This window comes from Moschus berezovskii, chromosome 15, assembly GCF_049115385.1.
Source record: "Moschus berezovskii isolate FMDL1 chromosome 15, NW_MosBer_1.0, whole genome shotgun sequence".
NCBI lineage: Eukaryota > Metazoa > Chordata > Mammalia > Artiodactyla > Moschidae > Moschus > Moschus berezovskii.
Genome location: NC_142474.1, coordinates 22,597,683 through 22,623,983, shown reverse-complemented (window position 1 = coordinate 22,623,983; position 26,301 = coordinate 22,597,683). Strand labels below are relative to the sequence as shown.

Sequence of the window (26,301 nt, the reverse complement as noted above, 5' to 3'; positions counted from 1 at the left end):
CCGCGGGATCTCTATGGTCCCTCCCGCCCGCCGGCTAGAGCGGCCGGGGCGGCGCGCGGGCGGCACGCGGGGATCGCCGGGAGCGGGGTGGACGCTCGCGCTCTTCCTTCCCTCCCATCCTCCGCGCCGCGGCGCGCTCCGGCTCTGGAGCCGCTATGGGCGCCGCCGCGTGGGCACCGTCGTTCTTGCCGCCGCGTGTGTCTTTCCTGCTGCTGCTTCTGCCGCTCCCGGGGCTGCCCGTGGGCTCCTGGGATCCGGCCGGTTACCTGCTCTACTGCCCATGCATGGGTAAGGCCTCCCGAGCCTTCTGTCCAAGTGGGGAAACCGAGGCCCGGAAAGGAGAAGCCACTCCTCTGAGGCGCCCAGAGACGCACTGACAGGTCCGGGAACGGACTCCAGCGCCGGACAGGGCCTGCTTCTCGACTTTCTGCCCCTGTGGCAAGGACACTGAGGGGCTTCTCTGTCCAGCCTTCCATTTGGCAGATGAGAAAACCGAGGCCGGGAGAGGTTACGACGTGTCTTGCGCAAAGCCTGAGCCAGCCCCGAGTCCAGTAAATGGAGTTAGTGGGGTAGGACTTGATGTCACTGACCCAACGCTGGCTCAGGGCGTTTCATTTAACACATGTTTATAAGGCACCTACTGGGTGCCCAGCACTGTTCTCTGCTCTAGGGATACGGTGGTGATAAGACAGAAAGCTTTATGCCCTTGTAGAGCCTTCATTTTAGTTGAGAAAAACAGTCCATAAAAGATAGGCATAAAGAGTAAGTAATTGCATATCTTAAAGGAGAGTAAGTGCTATGGGAAAATTAAAGTAGAGCAGGGTAAGGGAGAATCTAAAAGCTGGCAGAGGGGTGCAGTTTAAATGGGGGTGGTGGAGTGTCATTTTAAAGTCACTCATTCCTAAAACCCTCCAGTCTCCTAACCATGATGGTCTGTCCCTCTGTGCATCATCTCCACCACACCCTCCTCCCCAGACGTTCTAGTTGCAGGCACAGTTATCCCTTTCTGTTCCTTACACAGACTTGATCCTGCAGCCTGAGCTATTCCCTAGCTGGGAACACCCTCCTCTTGCCTCTGTACCAGACCAACGTCTTCCCATCCTCAGGCCACAGCTTATAAGTGTCGCCAGAAAGGACTTCCGTGACCTCAGTACAAATAATCTCATCATTTTCTCCATCACCAAACATATTTGTTTATCTTTACTGTCACCCTTCTTGGACTGTGAATGCCTTGAAGGCAGAGACCTTGACCTTCTTGCTCCCTCCTGTGTCTCAGCATCTAGGAAAGATACAGACACATTGTAGCCTCTCAATAGTCTTTGTGGAATGAATGAATGGATGCCATGCTGGGGAAGACAGAAACAATCAGATAGGGCCCTTGCCCCTGAGGCATTTACAGGCTGAGGAAAGGGCCAAAGGCCAGGAAATGGGAAAGGCCATTCTGGGAAGAGTGGAAGAACCACAAGTAGCTTATCCAAGGTGGGAGACAGAGGATGGGGACTGAATATGGCAGAGGGGTCATGAGAGGATCCCAGTGAGAGGCATTGGAGTTACCCCTTCGTGTGCAGAGGGGAGGAAATAGAAGGGCACCCCTGGCTGATGAAACAGCAAGAGTGAAGACATGGGGGTGGGGATGGGAAGTGCAGAGCATGTTTGGGAAACAACAAGAACCTGGAATGACTGAGGCAGAAGAGGCAGGGCCTGAAGGGCCTTGACCATCAGACCCAGGAGTCCAGACTTGGTCCCATGCTGCCAGCTCCCCTGGTTCTCCTTGGTATCCTGGTCCTCCCGATCCCTGGCTACGCATCCTTCCTGAATCTTGCATACCCCAAGCCCTCAACGCCCCAGTCCTCACTTCACCTGCAATATACCATCCAGGGCGCTTTGGGAACCAGGCTGATCATTTCTTGGGCTCCCTGGCATTTGCAAAGCTGTTGAACCGCACCCTGGCTGTACCTCCTTGGATTGAGTACCAGCATCACAAGCCTCCTTTCACCAATGTGAGTACCTCCTGCCTGCTGTTTGCCCTTGTCTACCTTTCCCTAGTCATTCTCAGACCCCAAGTCCTTCTATAGGCTTTATCTCCCATTCCCCTGAGTTTGCCCTATCCACCACCCAGTACTGTCCTCCCTGGCTAACTCACTAACATCTATTCAGCACCTGCTTTCTGAGCACTGCATGAGGATTAGATTAGGATCTTTTCCTCTCATCACATTTCTATTAAGAAACAGGTTTAGAGAGGCTAGGTATCTTACTGCATTCACACAAGCAGAACTGGAATTCAAGCCCATGTCTGTGTGACTCCAGAGCCTGTGACTGGAAGCTCCAGACTCCATTTCCAGCCTTGTCTGGTCCCACCCATTGGTCACAGGTGATGGGTGCTATTATCAGTTATGAGGGAGAAACTGAGGCACAAGTTAGTTAATAACATGTCCAAGGTCACAAACTAGAGGAGTCTGGCTCCTCCCTCATCACCGGGTCCCTTAGAATGAGAAGTCCAGCATTGTCTTAATTTCTTGCATATTCTTTATGACTTCTACTGGCCTGATAGCTGTTTTTGTTCACATTTTAACTCCAGGGGTCTGGTAATGGGAACTGAGTTAATATTTAGTGAATTGACTTTGAAAGCTCTTAATAAACTTCAAAAGGTTATGTGTAAAACACCCGTATTTCTTTTGTACGGCCTTTTCTCTGCATAGTTTTTTTTCTTGTGCATGCCATTTTTAGAGAGATTTTTAACAAAGGATAAAAGCCAGAGTAATGAGGTCACTGCAGAGTACATCATGAGGAACGCTGGGCTGGAAGAAGCACAAGCTGGAATCAAGATTGCTGGGAGAAATATCAATAATCTCAGATATGCAGATGACACTACCCTTATGGCAGAAAGTGAAGAGGAACTCAAAAGCCTCTTGAGGAAAGTGAAAGAGGAGAGTGAAAAGGTTGGCTTGAAGCTCAACATTCAGAAAACAAAGATCATGGCATCTGGTCCCATCACTTCATGGGAAATAGATGGAAAAACAGTGGAAACAGTGTCAGATTTTAATTTTGGGGGCTCCAAAATCACTGCAGATGCTGACTGCAGCCATGAAATTAAAAGACGGTTACTCCTTGGAAGGAAAGTTATGACCAACCTTGATAGTATATTAAAAAGCAGAGACATTACTTTGCCAACCAAGGTCCGTCTGGTCAAGGCAATGGTTTTTCCCGTGGTCATGTATGGATGTGAGAGTTGGACTGTGAAGAAAGCTGATTGCCGAAGAATCGATGCTTTTGAACTGTGGTGTTGGAGAAGACTCTTGAGAGTCCCTTATACTGCAAGGAGATCCAACCAGTCCATTCTAAAGGAGATCAATCCTGGATGTTCATTGGAGGGACTGATGCTAAAGCTGAAACTGCAATACTTTGGCCACCTCATGAGACGAGTTGACTCACTGGAAAAGACTCTGATGCTGGGAAAGGTTGGGGGCAGGAGGAGAAGGGGACGACGGAGAATGAGATGGCTGGATGGCATCACCGACTCTGTGGACATGAGTTTGAGTGAACTCCGGGAGTTGGTGATGGACAGGGAGGCCTGGCGTGCTGTGATTCATGGGGTCGCGGAGAGTCGGACACGACTGAGCGACTGAACTGAACTGAACTAATGAGGTCACAGCCTGAGTTGGCCACTTACTAGCTGTGTAGCCTGGTCAGGGTACTTGACTTCCTTGTGCCTCAGTTTTCTTATCTTTAAAATAGGCTGGAAATAATTATTGCTCCTTCCCTTAGTGAGTTAGTGATGGTGGTATCCCTCCCTCTTAGAATCAGCTGAGCCAATCAATGTAAAGTGCTTATGACACAGAGAGGCCTCAGTAACTGGGCACAGTTGGTGCTCTGACTTTTTGCACTTACTGTTACAGTTCAGACATGGCCCATTCATCTCCTTCTGGTTCACTTGCCTTCTCTTCTCAGCTAGGAGTCTTTCAGAGTCTCTTCTTGCTTTCTACAGGTTACTCAACTACTCCAGTTGGACTTTCCTTCCCCAGTGGGACTGTTCTCACAGAAGGTCACTAGAGACCTCAGAATTGCCAAATCCAGGGGTCATTTCTCGGTCTCTATCTCATCTGACCTCCCAGTGGCACCTGGCCCCATGAGCCTGTCTCTTTGAACTTCCTTACTCCCCTGGCTTCCAAGACACAGCCTGTTCCTGCTTTAGCCCGACCTGTCTGCATTTTCCTCTTTGTGCTTCAGCAAGGGCTCCTTTTTCCCCACCCACTGTTTAAATGTTGGTGTGTCTCCTGTTTCTGTTTGCTTGTTAGCTGTGTGACCTCAGATGAGTTATCTAGATTCTGTCCGCCCGGGTTTCTTCATAAGTAAACTAGGGATGGCTGTATTCCTACCTTTCACAATTAGATGGTCAAGTCCATGAAACATGACGAGTATAGCACCTGGCGCTAATCCAGCACTCAATAAATATTAGTTGCTTTTATTACCATTATTTGCTTTGTTCTAAGTTTCTGTTGACTCTTGCAGCTTTCATTATTCTCCATGTACCTTCCAAATTTATCTGTGGCCCCAACTTTCTGAGCACAGGCCCAGTGTTTCAAACTTCTCAGCCCTTGAGTCTGCTTGGATGACCCATAGAGCCAGCACCTTCCCCTCCAACCTGCGTTCCCGCCTGTATTTCCAGCCTTAGTTTATGTCACCTCCACTCACCTAGACACCAAGCCAGGAACCTAGACGTCATCCTAAATGCTTCCCTTTACCCTGTACTTCACGTTTCTTTACATTTTCTAACCTGTCCATGCTTCCCCATCTCTCAGAGTTACGAAAGATGCTCAGACATACATGCTCAAAACACATGTTGAATGAATTGTTGTTATTGTTTTGTCGGCAAGTTGTGGCCGACTCTTTGCGACCCCATGGACTGCAGCACACCAAGCTTCCCTGTCCTTCACTATCTCCCAGAGTTTGCTCAAACTCATGTCCATTGAGTCAGTGATGCCCTCCGACCATCTCATCCTCTGTTGCCCGCTTCTCCTCCAACTCATGTTGAATGAATACTTGAACAAATAAAAGGACCATTGCAGTAGCCTCCTAATCTTTCTCTCCCTCCTCTAATCTTACCATCAGTACATTCTCTCTTCTGTCACCAGAGAGATCTTTCAGGAAAGCAGATCTCATATTATTTCTGCTTAAAATCCTTTGCACGACCTCATTGCTAATAAATAAGGTTCTCAAAGTCTGCTCATTGGAACACCAATGCCTTATGTAGAACCAGTGCAGTGGTTAAGTCAGTTTGGGAAATTATGTTCTCAGTTCTTCATTCCCCCCAAATTTGGAGATTCAAAATGCATGTTAGTGTATTAAAGGCCCTGAGAATTCCTGTCATAAAGAAACCTGCTTAACATAGCATTTCTCAGGCCTGTTTATTTCTGGAGCCTTTTTATTGCAGAACCCTTTACCCACCTGAACTAGTGGAACATGCTTGGAAACTCTGACCTATAGGATAAAGTCTAAATTGTATTTCATAGTGTTCCAAGAAATTTTCTTAAGTCTCGGAAAATGTAGAGATTACTATAATCACCATCCACGTATTCACCATTAGCAACGATAATCATTAACATTTTCTTGTCTTTGCTTCATCTTTTTTTGTTGTTTAGAAAAGAAACAAAAGGTTACAGATAAAGCTGTTAAAAGATAAAGTCTATCTTGATTGGAGGCTACTCCTAGTCCCTCCCCCACACTCAGAGACAACCACTATCATGGACTTAAGTATCTTTTTTTTTCTTTTTCTTATTTTTTTTCTTAGTGTCTTTTGGTGGAACTCCTTCCAAGTTCTTTCCAGTACTGCTTCCATTATGGCACTGAGCATCCTTTATCCCTCTGCTGGTACAAAGGGCAAGAACTTGTCTAGGGCAAATACCTAGAGGTAGAGGGTGCATTTAAAATTCTATTTTTAATAGATGCTCTATGAGGTTATACTCCAAAGGAGTGGCTCTAAAATGTATGCCTCTACTATCAGCTATATCTTTTCCAATAATTAGAGTTAAGCTTTTTAAAAATATTTACTTTATGTATGTTTGGCTGCGCTGTGTCTTCACTGCTGCGTGCAGCGAGTAGGGGCTATGGATGTGCGCGGGCATCTCATCGCAGTGGCTTTTCTTGTTGCAGAGCATGGCTCTAAGGTGTGAGAGCTTCAGTATTTGTGACACATGGGCTCAGTAGTTGCGGCTCCCAGGCTCTAGAGCACTGGCTCAGTAGTTGTGGCACATAGGCTTAGTTGGTTCACAACATGTCGGATCTTCCTGGACCAGGGATTGAACCCATGTCCCTTGCATTGGCAGGTGGACTCTTAACTGTTGGACCAGCAGGGAAGCCCAGAGTTAAGCTTTTGAACTTTTGTTGGTCTCTTGGGTAAGAAGTGGTGTCTTGTTGTTATTGTCATTTTCTTTTTCCTCCTTCCAGTGAGCCTGCACATCTTTTGAGTGTATTGGCTATTTGGGTTCTCTTTGCTGTGAGCTGCTCACTCCTATCCTTTCCTGCCCTTGCTTTCTTTTGTGTCATTTGTTTTCTTTCTTACAAATCAGCAGGCACTTTTGAACATGAGGTACATTACTATTTGTCCTTTAGTTTACAGATGTCTTTTCCCAGCCTCTGTTCTAAGCTTGATGTCCTTTGTGAAAAGTTTGTCACTGACAGGAAGTCTAAGATCTCTGGGTCATAGATTGTGTGGGGTTTTTTTGTTTTTAATTAAAAAAATGTATTTACTTCTGGTTGCACTGGGTCTTTGTTGCTGTGTGTGGGCTTTCTCTACTTGTGGTGAGCATGGGCTACTGTTAGTTGCGGCGCACAGGGCTTCTCATTGTGGTGGCTTCTCTTGTTGTGGAGCATGGGCTCTAGGTGCACAGGCTTCGGTAGCTGCAGTTCACAGGCTCAGTAGCTGTGGTGTGCAGCTCTCGGGTGTGAGGGCTTCATTGGCTGCAGCACATAGGCTCCGTGGTTGTGGTTCTTGGGCCCTGGAGCGCACAGGCTTCAGTAGTTGAGGCTCACAAGCTCTAGAGTGTGGGCTCAGTAGTGCTGCACAGGGCTTAGTTGCTCCATGGCATATGGAATCTTCCTGGACCAGGAATTGAACCCATATCCCCTTCATTGGCAGGCGGGTTCTTATCCACTGCACCACCAGGGAAGTCCTAGAGTATATGGTTTCAATGGATGTCTTTGAAGCAGCCACTAGGATACTGAGGAAGGACCCTCCATCCCCTGCTTTTCCCCACTTTTCCTGTAGGTCCATGTGTCCTACCAGAAGTACTTCAAGCTGGAGCCCCTCCAGGCCTACCATCGAGTCATCAGCCTGGAGGACTTCATGGAGAAGCTGGCACCCACCCACTGGCCCCCTGAGAAGCGGGTGGCATACTGCTTTGAGGTGGCAGCCCAGCGAAGTCCTGATAAGAAGACATGCCCCATGAAGGTGGGTCCTGTGGGTCAGGGGGGCCCTTTCTGCCTGTTCCAGTTCTTCTAGGCCCTGAGACACTGCAGGATAGCAATATGTGGGGGAAGGCACCAGAAGAGCCTGGAATAGAAAGATGAAGATTTAAGCCCCATTTCTGGTGTTTGTCAACAGTATCACTTTGGGCAGAGGAGTTTGTTTCCTTTAAGCCTTTATTTCTACCTACAAAATAAAGTCGCCAGCTCCTGCTGTGTCTTGCTCACAAAGTATCATGAGGGCCAGAAGTAAGAATGCTTGTAAACTGAAAAGTACCGCATCATTAATGATAACTAATACTCACATAGCACTTATAACATGCTAGGTACCGTGTTAAGAGCTTTTTACATATTATCCCACTTAGTCCTTCAACTGTTTCATGAGGGAAGTACTATTAATATCCTCCTTTTATAGAGAGGACACTGAGTGCAACAGAGAGGTTCAATATGTTGCCCAAAATCATATAGCAGATAAGGTTGTGGTAATATGACTCCCTTTTCCACCCTCCTGACTTGTATACTTTCTTGCCTCTCAGCAGGTAAATGCGAGGCTGTCATATTTATCAGAAGTTTGTAAATCTCTGGCACTTTGGGAGTAAGACAATCTCCAATATGTCTTTCAGTGTTTATGCTAAAGTCTGGGGAGGGTAGGTGAAGAAACCATGAAATTTGAGAAAGGAAATCTTGCTTTCAGTCCCAATACTGCCCTCACTTGCTCTGTGATCTTGAGCCAGTGTCTTACCTTGTCTGGGCCCTGGTTTCCATCTTGAAAATAAGAGCATGGATTAGCTGATCTTGAAAGTCTCTTGGAGCTCTTAGTCCATGGTCCCAAATCCAAGGTCAGCTCCCTCCCCAGACCCCCACCAATGCTGCAGGATTGGCAGGATATGGCATGTGAGCAGGAAAGACTCCTTCAGATATTGTGGTGAACATTTCCTGCTGAAAACCAGCCTGGAGGCCGAGCCGCCCTCCTCAGCCCCCAGCCCAGGAATTATGAAGTGACATTCCTACTCACCCATCCTTTGAGAGTATTTCAGACCAAGTCAGATAGTACAGGGTTTCCCCATAACTTTCCTTCCTGCCCAGTAAGCATTTGGCCACTCTCTTTCTCCAGGAAGGAAACCCCTTTGGCCCATTTTGGGATCAGTTTCATGTGAGTTTCAACAAGTCTGAGCTTTTTGCAGGCATTTCCTTCAGCGCCTCCTACAAAGACCAGTGGATCCAGAGGTACGTGGAGGGGGCATTGTTGCTGGGATTAGGGGAGGAGTGGGGGGCCCACGGGCATTCAGCACTTTCCTGGTCCTCTTCCCTCTACCACACCCTGCACCCTGATGTATGAGACCAAAGGTGCGGCTGTTCTGTCTGGTGAACTTGGGATCCTATGTGATCTGTTCCCATCTCAACGCCTGACACGATGGGACGTTGACCTGCCACGAGGTTGAGCAAGAGTTTATCAGCCGATAAAGGATGTCATAAAAAGAATATTGTGCAGTCACATGCATCTCAATTTCCTCCTTGAGGCATGAGAATCACTCCCCTGTTACCTTCCTCTTCACAAGGTGAAAATTGGAAGCCTCTTCTAGAGAAGAACAGCTTCAGGTGCAAACTGAGAAATGATGTCATCCTGATAATAATTGGATGTGCTTTATTAATTGCGTTCCAGTAAACCCTATTTAAAAAAAAAAATAGGTTAGCAGGGCATAGGCACAGGCTGTGAAGTATTTATAGAGCGTCTGTCACGTATGAGACATCGTGCTCAAAGGCCAGAGGTGATACATAAAAATGAGGAAGACCCAGTCTCAGCCTTCAGCTGCCTGCAGTCTAGATAAAATGATGACACTAATGTAGTACACTTGCCACTGATGCTCTTGCCTAGAAAATCCCATGGACAGAGGAGCCTGGTAGGCTGCAGTCCGTGGGGTCGCTAAGGGTCGGACAAGACTGAGCGACTTCACTTTCACTTTTCACTTTCACACATGGGAGGAGGAAATGGCAACCCACTCCAGTGTTCTTGCCTGGAGAATCCCAGGGATGGGGGAGCCTGGTGGGCTTCCGTCTATGGAGTCACACAGAGTTGGACACGACTGAAGTGACTTAGCAGCAGTAGCAGCAGCCATTGATGCTATAGCGTGGCCAGAAAGAGCAGGGGCTTAGACGTCAGACCTGGGTTAGGAGCCATGAGGGGACTTATGAATTCTTGCATGGTCCCAGCAAGGCCAAGGAAGACTCATTTACCATTAGACAGCCCTGAGCTCTCAGGCAGCCCTTTCTTTCTCAGATAACCCTGAGTGAGCCAATCAAACTGTCTGACCTGAGCTTCCTCCTTGGTTTAATGGAAGGAGCACTATGGTATCTGCCTCCTAGTGTATAAATCACATGACACATGGTAGAGGGCTGGTCTGTGTTCCCTGTTACTGTTATTCACATGCTTTATTTTATTTAAGCTTTTGAGAAATTTCATGAAGTGGGTATTATGATCAATTTCCATTTGACTGGTGAGGAAACTGAGATCGGTGAGGTTATTTAAATAACTTGCCCAAAGTAATGCAGCTGGTGAGTGGGCAGCTGGGGTCTGTGTGTAAGGCTTTCATAGTTAATAAAAACTATGTTTATTTAGTGCCTACTGTGTGCCAGTTGCTGTACTAAGTCTTCTCTACCTGAGTGTTCCAAGATAAATAGCTCATTTAGTGCATTCACAAGTCTGTGACACAAGTGTTATTGATATCTCTGCTGCACAGGTAAGGAAATTGAGGCAGAGAGAAGTGAAATCACTAACCTGAGCTTGATGAGGCAGAGAGAAGTGAAATCACTAACCTGAGCTTGATGCGGCAGAGTTATGATTTGAACCCAGGCCACCTGACTCCAGAGCACCCATTCTTCATCACTGTGGAGAAAAGAACTGTGCCTTAAACAGCTCCCAGTTCCTATTTGGGACTTGTGTTCAGAGCTAGTTCATAAGCTGCTAAGGACACTCAATCCTGGCAGAGTCTTACCCCCCTCATAGTTAATCCTGCATAGGAAAATGTTGATTTCCATTTAATTACCTGCTTGGTCCTCCCCATTCAGCTCTGAATGAACCCAGAGCTATTGCCAGGAGGCAGACTGTCCTCAGAGGGTGGAGATTTACTTTTAAAATGCTGGGGGGCAGAAAATGACACCAGTTCTAAAAGCAAATTCCAAAAAGCCAATAAAAGCACACAATCCTGGTTGGAGAAGGGACAATGCTACGTGGATGCATCAGTTGGACAGTGTTGCTGAAACACTTGTTCATGGCCACCCCATGGTCTTGAGTTTGTTGAGTTGTAGGAATTATGTAAGGGCTTGGGTAAGCTTTTGCCTTTGAGCCAACTTTTTAGGTGTACTTTCTTGCTGTCGGAAGTTGTCCTTCCATTGCAGGAGTGTGGGTGTTGGGGGAACAGCATTGGCAAGAGTCAGATGCTTCCCTGTTCACTGGGTAACTGCAGGTTGCTTCCCTTCTTAGGCCATAGTGCTCAATCTGTAAAATGAAGGAATTGAGCAAGATTGATCATTTTCTTTCTTTTTTAAACAGTAAGATGACATTTTTTTTTTTTTTTTAGTTTTTAAACTATATTCATTTATTTGGCTGCACTGGGTTTTAGTTGCAGCATGCAGGATCTTTATGGGCTTCCCTGGAGGCTCAGTGGTAAAGAAATTAACATGTACTACAGGAGACTTGGGTTCGATCCCTGGGTTGGGAAGATCCCCTGGAGAAAGAAGTGGCAACCCACTCCAGTATTCTTGCCTGGAGAATCCCCATGGACAGAGGAACCTGGTGGACTGCAGTCCATGGGGTCACACAGAGTCAGACATGACTGAGCATGTGTGCATGCATATGTGGGATCTTTAGTTGCAGCATGAGGGATCTAGTTCCCTGACCAGGGATTGAACCTGGGCCCCTTGCATTGGAAACAAAGAGTCCTAGCCACTCCACCACCAGAAAAGTTCTAAGATCAGTCGTTTTCAAACTGTTCTTTGAATTTTAGAGTTGTGGAGAAGCGCCTGTAGTGCCATGGGGGGGCCAAGTTAGAGCTGTTCAGTTCCCCTCTCCCACTACCAATCAGTAACCCTCTTGTATATCAGCTAAAAGTTTTGGTGGTCACAGGTCTGGGTGTACCAGGTTTAAATTAGGTACCTGTAAGAGAAACCCCCAAATAACAGCAGACTAGCAAGACAAATCGGAGAAGGCAATGGCAAGCCACTCCAGTACTCTTGCCTAGAAAATCCCATGGATGGAGGAGCCTGGTAGGCTGCAGTCCGTGGGGTCGCTAAGAGTCGGACATGACTGAGTGACTTCACTTTCACGTTTCACTTTCACACATTGGAGAAGGAAATGGCAACCCACTCCAGTGTTCTTGCCTGGAGAATCCCAGGGATGGGGGAGCCTGGTGGGCTTTCGTCTATGGGGTCACACAGAGTCGGACATGACTGAAGTGACTTAGCAGCAGCAGCAGCAGCAAGACAAACAGAGAAGGCAATGGCAAGCCACTCCAGTACTCTTGCCTAGAAAATCGCATGGACAGAGGAACCTGGTGGGCTGCAGTCCATGCGGTTGCTACTAATCGTACACGACTGAGTGACTTCACTTTCACTTTTCACTTTCACACATTGGAGAAGGAAATGGCAACCCACTCCAGTGTTCTTGCCTGGAGAATCCCAGGGACAGCGGAGCCTGATAGGCTGCCGTCTATGGGGTCACACAGAGTCGGACACGACTGAGGCGACTTAGCAGCAGCATCAGCAAGACAAAAGTGTATTGTTTTCTTATGTAAAAAAGGACTGCAACCCAGGACTGCATGGTGGCTCCCTTGTGTCTAGGAATTAGGCCCCCATCTCTGCTTAGCTGTCCCATTACCAGCTTTTATCCTTAGTGTCACCTCATGGGTTGATGAAACCCCAGGCAGCTGGAGGTAAAAGGGGCAGAAGAAGGGCCCCTCCTCACTTTTCTAAGAAGCCTTCCTTACAGCTTAGTTACACCAGCTCATTGGCCAGTACTTAGATGTGCTAGTACTTCTAGCCCCAGGAAGTACTGAGAAATGTATTTTGGGCTTCTGTGTGTCCAGCTTGAAAGCTGGGTTCTAGAAGAAAAGAATAAGGGTTATTTCTTCCCCACTGAGTCTCTTTCCATCTCTGCTGGTTCTGAATCTGAATATCCTGATGTAGGTTTAATTCAATAGACATTTATTTATTGCACTTTCACTGTTGGAAGGCTGTGAATCATCAGGCTGAACCATTCTCTTGGCATGAAGGCAACAGGTATTTTGATCATGTGGCTTGTTGTTCTCCCTGGCTGCAGCCTTCCTGAGTGGATATAAACAGGTGACATGCAGTTGGCAGGGCTGAAACCTGAAGGATGAGAAGGAGCCAGGCATGAAGAGCTGCAGAGAAAGGCAGTCTTTCATGCCACAACCAAGAGCTAGACTCTGCCTGGTTCATGTGCCCACATCCTCTGTACCCTGCATAATGTCCATTCGCTGGTATCTGTTGGGCACACACGTGGGTATTGTGCATGGAGAAACCGCAGCTTGGTAGGGGGGTCTCAGTAGGGTCAGTGTAATGGTAAAACACCCCAGAGGCTCACTGCTCCCCACAGTAGGAAAGTGCCTTATTCAGCTGGATAGCTACCAGGCTCAGGGCCTGACTTAGGGTCACCAGCCAGGGATGTGAACAGATGGAGCTAGTCAAGCTTTCTTTCCAAACAAGACCCTCATTCCCTACTTCCACTCCAAACACCAGTCTCCTCATTGGGAGCAAAGGAGTGCATCAGTTTGGCTTCTCGTTGCTTGTCACGTCAGTAAGGATGTTGCATCCAGATCCAACCAAGACGGCTTTGTGAGCTGATCCAGATCCAGGTAAAGGGGGCACATATTCCAGACTTGGAATTCACCAAGGGTCAGCAGCAGATTCTTTCCAGGAGGTCAAGGAGGGCAGAGGTCCTGGTTTTATCCTAATGTTTCAGCCCCCTAGGAAGTCCCAAGTTTGTTTTTCATTTGAAGTCCTTTAAGGTGGCCTCTGAAAGTCACTTATGGGCCTGGCCCATAGTAGGTGCTCAGTTACTGTTCACTTCTTCTTTTAACCCCTGACTACCTGATCTGGTCTTTCTGGTGAGACCCCTGGCTCATTCATTCATTCTGAGTATATTCATTGTGCCTACCGTGTGTTGAGGTCTGCACTGAGACTGGGAATCAGAAGAATACGCCATAGATTCACCTTTTGAGCAACTTCCTGACTGGGTGGGGGAGCTGGGAGTGAGGTACAACAGTTAAAAACAAAGGTTCTGGAGGAGACTGCCGGGACTCAAATCCCTGCTCTGCCGCTTCCTAGCTGTGTGGCCATGGGCATGCTACTTAGCCATTCTGTGTCTCAGTTGCCTTATCCGTGAAGTGAGAATAACGGCAGTACTTGCCTCGTGGGGGCTCTTAAGAGACTCAAATGAATTAATGTACACAAAGTAACTGGAACACTGCCTGTCCCATGTATGTCCATATAAAATTAAACTCTGACAAGATAAGTGTTAGATAGAGCCAGGCTGTTGATGAACACTTGCTCATTGCTTCCTTGGCACAGGGCTTACACTCGTGTGTGTGGCCTTCACTGTGAACAAAAGTACTTGGGGTCTAGCCTCGTGTCAGTGGACAGGGAATGTGGTTACTGAGCACATCATTGTGCAGGAAGCAGCAAAGGAGAAGTGGGATGGAGCCCACTCCTAGGAGGCTGAGGCTTGGGTGTGGCAACTGATCTTGGAAGTTTGGAGGTGTTTGTGGTGTTTGGTCAGGTGTGAATAAAGAGTGGCCTGTCCAATCTTTCACATGGGGGAAAGATTGGAATGGCCTCACTGAGCAGCAGGAGGGAACTAGATAGATAAACTGATTTCTTTATGCAGATGGACAACTTCGGGAGACATTAAAGTGATCACATGATCTACACCATCAACATGGCCAAATCTCTAAAGCGGTTAATTTTTTTAAAAGTTATAATAGATTACATGCAGCATGATGACAATGATAGATATGGTGAGAGTCAGAATTTTTTGAGAGCTTTCTACATGCCAAGCACTGTTCTAAATGCTTTGCTTGTGTTAATCCGTTTGATCTTCTCAACAGCCCTCTGAAGTGGGAACTGTTATCAGGTCTGTTATACAGATAAGAAAACTGAGGCACAGAATGGTTTTAGTCACCTGCCCAAGTTAGTGACATAGCCAACATTAGAACAAGGTCGTCTGGCTCTGTAGTGCAGGCTTTCACCACTGCACTGTGGAAAGAGCACGCAGGATAGTACCTTTTTATACAGATAGTGAAAGTGCAACCATTCATAAAACCCCAGTATCTTCTGGAAAGAGGAGGAAGAGGGAAAGAGACCATAGGATAGAGCTTTTATTTAGGTGTGTATTTTTAAAAATCTGAAACAAAGTACATCATGAGGAACGCTGGGCTGGAAGAAGCACAAGCTGGAATCAAGATTGCTGGAAGAAATATCAATAACCTCAGATATGCAGATGACACCACCCTTATGGCAGAAAGTGAAGAGGAACTCAGAGGCCTCTTGATGAAAGTGAAAGAGGAGAGTGAAAAGTTTGTCTTGAAGCTCAACATTCAGAAAACGAAGATCATGGCATCTGGTCCCATCACTTCATGGGAAATAGATGGGGAAACAGTGTCAGACTTTATTTTTTTGGGCTCCAAAATCACTGCAGATGCTGATTGCAGCCAGGAAATTAAAAGACACTTACTCCTTGGAAGGAAAGTTATGACCAACCTAGATAACATATTAAAAAGCAGAGCCATTACTTTGCCAACCAAGGTCCGTCTAGTCAAGGCTATGGTTTTTCCCGTGGTCATGTATGGATGTGAGGGTTGGACTGTGAAGAAAGCTGATCGCCGAAGAATTGATGCTTTTGAACTGTGGTGTTGGAGAAGACTCTGGAGAGTCCCTTGGACTGCAAGGAGATCCAACCAGTCCATCAATCCTGGGTGTTCATTGGAAGGACTGATGCTAAAGCTGAAACTCCAATACTTTGGCCACCTCATGCGACGAGTTGACTCACTGGAAAAGAGTCTGATGCTGGGCGGGATTGGGGGTGGGAGGAGACGGGGACAACAGAGAATGAGATGGCTGGATGGCATCACCGACTCGATGGACATGAGTTTGAGTGAACTCCGGGAGTTGGTAATGGACAGGGAGGCCTGGCGTGCTGTGATTCATGGGGTCGCAAAGAGTCGGACACGACTGAGCGACTGAACTGAACTGAACTGAATTTGGGTCACCGGTATGTAGACTGTTAAATTATTTTCTCTTTTCCTGCGTGCTCTGAAATATTTAGTAACTTTTCACTAAAATTTTTATTGAGGTAATTGTAGGTTCACGTGCACTTATAAGAACTATTAATAATACAGAGAAATCCCAAGTACTCTTTACCCATTTCTCCCCAATGGTAACATTTTGCGAAACTATAGCACAGTATCACAACCAGGTTGTTGACTTTGGTACAATCCATCCATCTTACTCAGATTTCCCCAGTTTTACTTGAACTCACTTCTCTGTGTGTGTATATTTAGTTTTATTCAATTTTATCATGTGTGTATGTTCGTATATCCATTACCACAGTCAAAATACCGAACAGTTCTAATGGGTCCTTCTTATTGCAGTAGTGTTCTGTGGTGTGGGTTCGTTCTGCAGTTTGTTCAACAAGTCACTTGTTGAACAACATCTGAATTGTTTCCAGTTTTTGACTATTATGAATAAAGCTGCTGTGAACATTCACACACTAGTTCATGTGTCAGTAGAGGTTTCCATTTCTCTGGGATAAATGCCCAAGCATACAGTTGCTGGGTCATATGGTAATTGCTTGTCTCATTTTATAAAAAACTGCCATACTGTTTTCCAGAGTGACTGTATCTATTTCATAATTTTAGGGAAAGGATTTTGACTGGCAGAAAATAGGCATACCCGGTGGAAGGGAAGAGTCTGCAGAGATCTGGAGTTGGAAAGTACTTGGCAAGTTTATGGAATAGTGGGGCATCTTGTGTTGCTGGAATATAGTCTGGCCTTAGCTAATGAGAGAACACAGGTTTGCTCTTCACTCATTCAATCAACAAATCTTTACTGAGCTCTTACGTGTATCCAGACACTGTTCTGGGCACACAGAGATACTGCCTTCAGAAGCCTGAGTCCAGCAGAAAAGACGGGTGAAATAATTACAAGGGGCACTGTGAACAAGGAGGCGGGAGAGCCTTCAGTAGGGAATGATGGGGGCATCTTCAGACCTCTGGTACTTTCATGAAAGCAGGGATCATGCCTGTGTTACTCGCCTCTGGGCCTCAGCACATAGTAGGCAGTGAGTAGATATGCGTTAAGTGTTGAGTGAGTGATCTCATCCACTGTACACGCTCCCTGTGAGTGTGACCTGTTAGCAGCTGCACTTCCTAATCCCACCGAGAGAGTAAAAGGGCAGAGGCTCAGTCTAGACACCCCACCCCGGAGTGAATTACCGCACCACAGATTGGAAGCCAGCATGACATACAAAGGGCTGGAATGCTCTACTGTAAATTTTTAATTGTTAAACAAGCAAAGAAGGTTGTAAATTCCTCGTGGCGGGACAGTATTGCATATTGTGGCTGTTGCTGCTGCCAAGGTGTCTTATCAGCCCGTTGGTGTTTCACAACCTCTCGTGCTTCTTGCATGTTACAGGGGCCCCTCCGCAGGGTCTCTGGGACATGGTGCAACGCCATCCTTTTTCCCGTGGGGGTGGCAGCCAGACTTTCTGTGCATTGTCTGTCTGACTTCTCATTTTGTCTCCTGCCTAGATTTTCTCCAGAGGAACATCCAGTGCTTGCCCTGCCTGGTGCCCCTGCCCAGTTCCCTGTCCTGGAGGAGCACAGGCCACTCCAGAAGTACATGGTGTGGTCAGACGAGATGGTGAGGACAGGGGAGGCCCAGATTCGCGCCCACCTCATCCGGCCCTACGTGGGCATTCACCTGCGCATTGGCTCCGACTGGGTAACTTCCCCCTTCCTCTCATGGCTGGGTTGGACGTATCCATGAGCAGGGCCCATGTCTGTGACACTGAACACTAAACCCATTGCACCAAATCCTAGCCAGGGCAAAGAGACCTCACTCGGCCAAGCTGATGGGGCTGTGCCCCACAGTCCCACCATGGACATCCAAAATGTGGCTTCAGAGTACTTGCTTGGTAGTTCTCATTTTTAACAGTTACCCTTTTTTCTGCATTTCACAGATGGATAAACTGAGGCATCAAGCTAGGCTCTGAGTCAGGCAGCAAGCCAGAGAGAGCCCACAGTCTTCCGCCCCAGCTCAGTGTCTAGCCAGTCGACTCCTTGTTGAAAAACAAGCTCTGGAGGTTGGGTGGGGCTCCCAAGAAAAGAAGATACTATCCTCTAAATTCGGCAGCTGCTTAAATGTGCAGAAACCTCATCAGGTTATCCTCCCTGTGAAAATAACCAGAGCAGTACAGACGATCTCCTTAGTTTACGTAAGAAGATATATATATATCTGTGTGTGAGAAATACTCATTAACGGAAACTTGAAAAATACTCAGAACTATGGAAATTAGATCAAAATTCATTCAGTGTCATTTGAGGAAGCAGTCACATCCACATGACCCTCTTCCTGCCCCTCCACGAAGTAAAGGAGCCAGGACCTGTATTCTCCTAGGACATAAGAAAATATAAGCTGCTCTTTTTTTTTTTAATCTAGCATAATGCTAATACCAAAGTCATTAAAAACTCAACTCGGGAAAATAGAGTCCATTCTCACTAGTGAACACAGATGCCTAGATCCTAAGTAAAATATTACCAAGTTAAATCAAGTAGCATATTAAAGAACATGCAACACAAACGAGTAAAATTTATCTCAGTGATGCAGTGAAATTTATTGTATTAATGCCCAAAGAAGAAAAATCATATAGTCATCTCAGTGGCAGCCAAGAAAGCGCTTGATAAAAAGTCAATGTTCATTTATGATTTAAAAAAAGAAGAAAAACAACTCTTAACCAACCGGGAATATAAGGGGCCCACCTTAGCTTGATAAAGCCTATCTCTTCGAAACCCACAGCAAACATGCACTTCTTGGGGCTATCAGAAGTGTTGCCACTGAAGTCAGAAATCAGATGAGGCTGCCCATTATCACCATCTCAGTTCAAAATTCTGCTGGAAGTCCTAGATAATGCAGTAAGACCAAGAAAAAAAAATTGTGAAAAACCAATATCCCCTTAGCACTGTTAACTGTTGATACATTTCCCTTTTCCTCAGTGGTTTAAAAAAAAAGTTGCACTCTTGTATCGCCTGCCTTTTTCCCTTTCCTGGGCTCTTACTTCTGGGGTTGTGGGCAGTGGCCGTCTATAGCTCTGTCCCCACCCGCCCCACAGAAAAACGCGTGTGCCATGCTGAAAGATGGAACCGCTGGCGCCCACTTCATGGCCTCCCCACAATGCGTGGGCTACAGCCGCCAGACCGCCGCCCCGCTCACCATGACCATGTGCCTCCCTGACCTGAAGGAAATCAGGCGTGCTCTGAAGCTCTGGGTGACAGCGGTAAACGCCCAATCGGTCTACATCGCCACCGACTCTGAGAGTTACCTTCCTGAGATCCAGCAGCTCTTCAAAGGGAAGGTACACGTGGGGTGTGGGCCTGGGAGGAGAGCAGCTGGAAGGGAATCAAAGGAAACACCAAGGTGCTCCCTCCGCTCCCACCTCATGCTTCATGTTCTCCCACCGCCAGGCTTTTGTTTGAACATCCTGTTCTGTAGTTCCTGCCCTTCTTTAAACCCCAGCTCAGACACCTCTGCCGGGGCTCTGCAGGCTTCCCTCCACTCCTGTTGCTGCTGGATCCCTACTGGGAGCTGTCACAGCACTTGATCACATCTCCTCCCGAGACACCTTGACTGTGAGACTCATGTAGAAATATGTCTTATTTCTTCCCAGGAGCTGTGGCTCCTTGAAGGCAGGATCCAGGGTAGACTCACTGTTCTGTTCTTCAGGGTCTAGCCTGATACTTCGACCTCCTCCAGGGCTGAGACCCTGCCTTGCCCTCACCAGTGGCTAGGACAGTGCCTGATACATGGTAGGCTCTTGGTAGATGTTTGGTGATTAAGGATGTTGAGTGGGCCCTGGGGGATGGAAGGGAGGGGGGCAGTCCAGTGCCACAGAGGGAGTAAGAGCATGGACTGTGGAGCGTAGGGTCTTGGCCTCTCCTCCCTGTGCAGCCTTGCACAAGTTACTTCACCTCTCTGTGCTTCTGTTTCCTCATCAATAAAATGGGACTGAGAGTAGTTCTATCCCATGGGGTAATTTTGAAGATAAATAAGAAGCTAAAACTCGTCTGGTACAAAATAAGTTCTCGGTAAAGTTAGCTGTCATCGATAGTAGAAGTAGGTGGTTGATGAGTACAGGAAAGGATCTTTTGTGCTTCATAAATGCTTAAGGAAGGGGTGAATAGTAGGGGTTTGACATAGGAGTAAATAGTAGAATGCGCTTGGTACTGAGTAAGTGAAGAATAGGTAATAAGTAATTATGTATTGGTAAAACGGTGGAGTTAATAGTGAACATTCAGTAAGACTTTGGAGTGCATAAAGCCCCTAAATGCTTGTGCAGACCTTAAAAGACAAACATCTGCTTTCTAACAGTGGGTGCCCTTGGCTTTATGTCGAGGGGCTCCCATTCCCCCTTTTACGGGCTTGTTGAGGAAGTGCCTTGTAGAGGAAGTGCCAAGTCACAGCATTCTGGTCCCCACCCACCCACTTTATAGAAGACTATCAGAGCCGGAGACCTTGGAGCACCTCTGACCCAACCTCTGCATTTTAAAACTGAGGAAACCAAAGTCCCAAGAAAGGATAGAATTTACCCAGGGAGGTCTCAGGGCTAATTTTAGTGGGCATGACACAGAGCGGGTAAGTTTCAGGGTGTAGGCGGAATTGTTTAGGGGATTTTGACCATGATTAAGCTGGTATTATTTTTCTGCTACCATCTGAATAGCAAGATGATGATTTTTGTTACATCAGAAATCTCTGTGTGACAGCAAAGCACTTTCAGCCCCAGCTCTGCCCACACCCCCTACCTCTGTACTAAATGGAAGGACTCGGAGAGTCCCAGGGAGTTTTTTGTGAGTTTTTAGAGTTGGCATACTTGTTACACCTTGAGCCTCTTGCCATTTCTATTTCCTGTTCCTGTGCCACTGTTCTTGTCCTTCATAGGCTCAGCCTCCCTCTCTCCTGAACTAAGCCTTGCTCATCCATTAAGTTGGGGCAGTGCTGAGCTAGGGATACTGATAAATAAGATGTAGTGCTGCCCTCCAGGGCTCACAGTCTAAACTCAGGAAAAGAGACTTGAAGAGAATTATAAGGTATGCCACAGGAGAGGGCCAGGCTTGGGTATGGGGGCTCATTCACTCACTTGTCCAGTTCCCAGATGCATATTGAGACAGACTCCCGTCAGAAGTGACCAGCGAACCAACACAGCCCCAGCCAGGTACAGGAAATGGGCGTTAACCAGAGAATCACTGAGTGCAGGCTACACACGGAGATGTGTGCTGCAAAGTACAGGAACGTGGTTCTGTTCAAGTGCAGAGCCGAGGAGCCTGGGCTAGACTGAGGGGGCCCAGGAGGGCTGCCCTGAGGAGATCAGACTTGAGCTGCAGAGTGAGAGTTAGGAGGAGTTAACCGGGCAAAGAGACAAGCACCCCCAGCAGAGCGAGGAGCCCGTGTAAAGGTCCTGAGATAGAAGGGAGCCTGGTGTGAAGTGGCTGGAGCTCAAGGTGGAGAGGCAGCTGAACCTTTGGCCACATTCAAGATTTGTAGTCTTTATCTGCAGAGCAGATAAGGGTGCTCAGCTTGGGATAGAGGGAGGGAGGAATAAGGGAGTAGGGGAATCTGAAAGGTTTTTTTGGCTGCTTTCCTATGACATCTGGGCTTCCCTGGTAGCTCAATTGGTAAAGAATCCACCTGCAATGCATGAGACCCCGGTTCGATTCCTATGTCAGGAAGATTCACTGGAGAAGGGATAGGCTACCCACTTCAGTATTCTGGCCTGGAGAATTTTGGGGCTTCCCTTGTGGCTCAGCTGGTAAAGAATCTGCCTGCAATGCAGGAGACCTGGGTTTGATTCCTGGGTTGGGAAGATCCCCAAGTGAAGGGAAAGGCTACCCACTCCAGTATTCTGGCCTGGAGAATTCCATGGACTGTATAGTTCATGGGGTCGCAAAGAGTTGGACATGACTGAGCAGCTTTCACTTTCACTTTTCCTTTGGTAAGCAGACCAGTAGAATAAAAGATTACGGTGACCAGCCAGGGAGTGGTAATCCATCAAGAGAAAGGTTCATCTTTGAGGAATATCTCAGGGATAGATTGGACAGGACTTTAGTCTCAGAGGCATCCAGGCAGCAGAACCAGGTGGGTGGGGTGTTCTTTGGTCAGATTGTGGTTTGGTTGGAGAAGCCAAGCCCCTGAGGCGAGGGCTTTATGAAACAGGCAGACCTTGAACTGAGCCTTGAGAGTATGGTCAGGACTGCGATGGATGGGAAAAGGCATTCTTGGCAGAAGATACCAATGAGCAAAGGCAGAGTGTGAACAAGTGGTGTATGTGTGGAGCTGAGGGTTAGGGTCACCATCTGCTAGGCAGCACTTCTCTCAGATACCCCAACCCTACATGTTAACACTTTGTACACCTCCTTCTATGTCTGTGACTTCAGCACAGAGAAAGAAGGTGAGGGGTGGCTGCAGGCCTTGGCGGATCCGGCCACTTTGTCCTGAACCCTGGCTAAAACGCCCTGCCCTTCCTCCTGCAGGTGAAGGTGGTGAGTCTGAAGCCTGAGGTGGCGCAGATCGACCTGTACATGCTTGGCCAAGCTGACCACTTTATTGGCAACTGTGTCTCCTCCTTCACTGCCTTTGTGAAGCGGGAACGGGACCTCCATGGAAGACCATCCTCCTTCTTTGGCATGGACAGGCCCCCTCAGCTGCGGGATGAGTTCTGATCCTAGCTGGAGCACACCACCAGTCTGAGCTGTTCCCTCCAGCCAGGCCTGGCAGCCAGAGGTGCTCCCAGGGTTGATTCCCCAAGGATCAGAGAACAGAGAAAAGTACCAGGGACTTCCTGGAGGAGGAAGACAGTCCATCTTCCAGGACACAGGACTTCCAAGCTCCTAGTGGCCAGACAGCACCCTTTCTCACGTGCTCCCCCCTGCTTCTCCGGGGAACTTCTCACACCAGCAAAGCAGTCCAAGCTCTGTCTTTTGGTCTGCCCTGCTCTGAGGAGGCTGAGATGCTCAGTTCTCTTCAGAGAGGTTTTATAGAGAGAAAAAGAGATTTTTATAGTTTTGATACAAGATCATGACTCCCCTAGAACTCTCTCTTATCTTAAAAAAATCAGTGAAGTTTATTAACCTAGGTACCTAAAGTGACCTTAACAGAATGTGGATAAGGCTAGGGGTGGGTGGGTGTATTGACTGCTTTTCCACATGACCCCCCAAAGTGACCCTCAGGCTCATCCCCACTGCCTGGCCTGAGCCACTGTCAGCTCCCACCATTTCCAGGGATTGGGGCACAGTCTTCTCTGTCATGAACACTATGCACAAAGAAGTTCTCAACCACCGTGCTGTCAGAACGCCGCAGACGGCCAAGTGCTGCTCACACAGCTTGTTCCTAGCATGGAGTACCCGCCACCAAGCCAGGCTGTCTTGGTATTGCTCTCAGAGTCGCTTGGTAATTGGTGGCTTGCCCCAAATGTGGCACCATCAGGGTCTCATAACATCACCAGGGCCAGGGCTTGCTGGCCTGGTGGGATCCTTTTGAGGTCTCCTCTGCCATCAGACTCTTCATACAGTTTTCTCCTATTCCAAAGGACCTGGTTGTAGAACTTTGTCATTAAGTTGGTCTCCAGGGCCTGTCCTCCCAGCCTTCCTCCTGCAGCCTTCTAATTGTATCGTCACAGGGGAGTGGTCACTAAGCCCCTGACCAGATGGAAGATTCTCAGTACCCAGGAGCCATTGCATTGCGTTCCTGGGGTTGTCTGCTCCATCCCATCCAGTGTAGTCTCAGCCAAGCCCATGAGGCCTAAAGTGTTAGGGTTGTGAGTTTCTTTGTCTCTCAAATGCTGTTGTGGTAAAAATCCATGACTCCTGAGACTCTGTGATTTTTTGGTCTTGAGGAAATTCTGTTTCCTCAGGGTCACACAGCCAGCAGTGGTCAATCCAGATTTGACCTCCAGAGGGCCAGAGCTGTTAGCCAGCCTGCTCTACTCCTCCAGTTCACAAGACCCAGTTCACTCTGTGTGCACCATGGACGGCTCAGATGGAGAAACGGTCAGCCACCTTTTGTCCCCATTGGGCTCTCCCCATGGGTTTGCCACTGCCAGGAGCCTTCAGGGAGGGAGAATCCTGCAAGAAACAGAAAGCCCACCTGAAGCTCATAGTTCTCTTGGGTGGTTCTAAAATTCATGTCTGTTACCTGCTGATTACTTCCCCACCATGTGACCTCCCTTGGTCTTCAGTCCTGGAAAAGTGGGGGAGACTCTGATGAAAGCCAGTCCCAGAGCTCCACAGCTGTGTCCCATGGGTAGCCTTTGGGAAGAGATGCCTTTTTTTTCAGGGCATACTGGATCAGAGGCTGTGGGGCGACAAGGATCTCAAACAGCGAAGATGGCATTTGCTGGTTAGAGCTGCCATCAAACTCTTAATACAGAAAGGGCATTTGTATTTCCCCTCTGGGGAAAGTATTTTAAATCCTGGGTGGACTCAGAGATAGTTATCTGCTCAGACTTGTTCATGAGCCTCACTGAGGGGTATGGGAGTGAGCCCCTACCTCCATTGGGCGGTTGGGAAGGTGTGGCTGTCTGACTGATGTCATTTGCTGCACACACTTGAGAGTCTGGGGCTCAAATAGGCCGCCCAAATCCTCTTGATGAGTGTCGGCTGTCATAATAGCTTGTGTTTCTGGAGTTGAGGGCGCTAGAGCTGTAGTCTGATTCGGTGTGTTTTGTAGGCCAGCACTTTATTCCTTTGACCCAGTTTCCCCACCTATAAAATGGTGATAAAACCGCCGTTGGGGTTGTTGAATGGCCCCAGTCAGATAAAGGGAGTATAAGGGCCCATTGTAAACTTGAAGGAGACAAAGGCCCATACGTGGCTGTTGGTTACTGTGACTGCCTCTGGTCACACACCTCCTCTCTGCCGGCCACTGTACTTGCTAAGTGTTTTATGGATGTTCCCTGGTTTAACCCCCACCTTAGCCCTGGGAAGTAGAAACTTACTCTTTCTGCACAAGGAAGGATTAACACTCAGAAAATTCTCAGTTTCCTCAGGGCCACACAACCGGTAGTGGTCAGCCCAGATTTGACCTGCAAAGGCCAGTGCTGTTAGCCAGTCTGCTCTGCTCCTCCAGTTCACAAGACCCGGTTTACTCTGTGTGTGCCATGGAGACCTTGAATGGAGAAATGGTCAGCCGCCTTTTGTCCCCAGTGGGCTCCAGAGGTGGGTCTGGCACTTCCAGGAGCCTTCAGAGAGGGAGTATTCCCCAGGAAACAGAAAGCCCACCTGAAACGTAGAGTTTCTTGGGTGGTTACTTAATTCAACATGCTTTCATTCAACAGGTGTTTATTGACCAGGTGCCAGGCTCTGTGCTGGGTACTAGGGATTTAGTAGAGGATCAGACATAAATTCTTTGTTCTCAAGGAATTTGCATTCTAATAAATAGAAGGCATAATAAGCATATGTGTCGTGGGAGGTGTTAAGTGCTATAAGAAAACTAAAAAGGCATGGTGGGTGCAGAGGGGAGCAGTGCTCACGGTTTAGATGAGCTCAGGGAAGGCCTCTCGAAAGAGCTGTCGTGGAGGGGGCCATGCTTGTTTAGAGTTTTGGAGGCAGCGCAAAAGCAAGTGCAAAGGTCCTGAAGCTGGAATGAAAACTAGCAAGGAGGTCAGTGTGACTGGAGTGGCAGAAGTGAGGCAGGGAACAGAATAGATAAGAGCAGGTGACGTGACCCATCCTACAGCCTAGTTAAGATCAAGCCTTGGCTTTTATTTGGAGAAATGTGGGAAGCCTTGTGGGGTCTGAACTAAGGAGAGTCATGGTCTGATTTACCTTTTTGTAGGCAGCCATGTGGAGAGGAGATGGGAAGGAGGAAGCATGGAAGCAGGGAGACCAAGGTTAGGTGTCACAGGGATGCCCGCAAGAGAAACGATTGGACTCAGGCAGAGGTCATGGCATTGATTGTGGTGGAAACTGGTCAGACTCCAGATGTATAAAATGACTTTAAAGTTTCAATGTTTTTTAAAAAATGTAAGTCTTTACATAGTTTTAATCATGCAGTATATACAATTTAATGTCCTGTTTTTTTTACTTAATAGTGTATCGTATTTTCCATGTTGATACGTGGTCTGAGTAAGTGTTTTTAACAATATAAAATTCCACTGAGGGGTGTCCTATAGTTTATCATGTCTCATAGTTTATTGTTGTTTTATTATGAGAACTTAGTATATTTCCAGTTTTTCACTATTATTATTTGGAAAATATTTTTATTTGTAAGTTTTTTTTTTTGTTATCTAACATTTTTATTAAGATAAATTCCTAGAAGTGGATTTTTTAGATCAAGATTTAAAAATAAAGGCTACTTTTTGGGAATTCCCTGGCAGTCCATTAGTTAGGACTTTACTGTCTCACTGCTGAGGACCTGGGTTCAGTCCCTGATTGGGGAACTAAAATCCTGCAATCTACATGATGTGGCCAAAAAATAAAATAAAAACATAAAGCTGCCTTTTGGAAAAAATTCAAATATACATAAAAATTGTAATAAAATGAACTCTCACTTTCAACAATC

At 47.3% G+C, this 26,301-nt stretch overlaps 1 protein-coding gene across 1 annotated transcript; it reads left to right on the top strand.

Annotated features, from left to right (window-relative positions):
• The first annotated feature begins 55 nt into the window (after nucleotides 1–55).
• POFUT1 (protein O-fucosyltransferase 1) lies at nucleotides 56–26,301 on the top strand. The gene is made up of 7 exons (XM_055435329.2): nucleotides 56–288; nucleotides 1,879–2,000; nucleotides 7,265–7,447; nucleotides 8,576–8,688; nucleotides 17,283–17,475; nucleotides 18,863–19,105; nucleotides 22,275–26,301. Exons 1-7 carry the CDS (start codon nucleotides 156–158, stop codon nucleotides 22,461–22,463), a joined length of 1,176 nt encoding a protein of 391 aa, XP_055291304.1. The 5' UTR covers nucleotides 56–155; the 3' UTR covers nucleotides 22,464–26,301.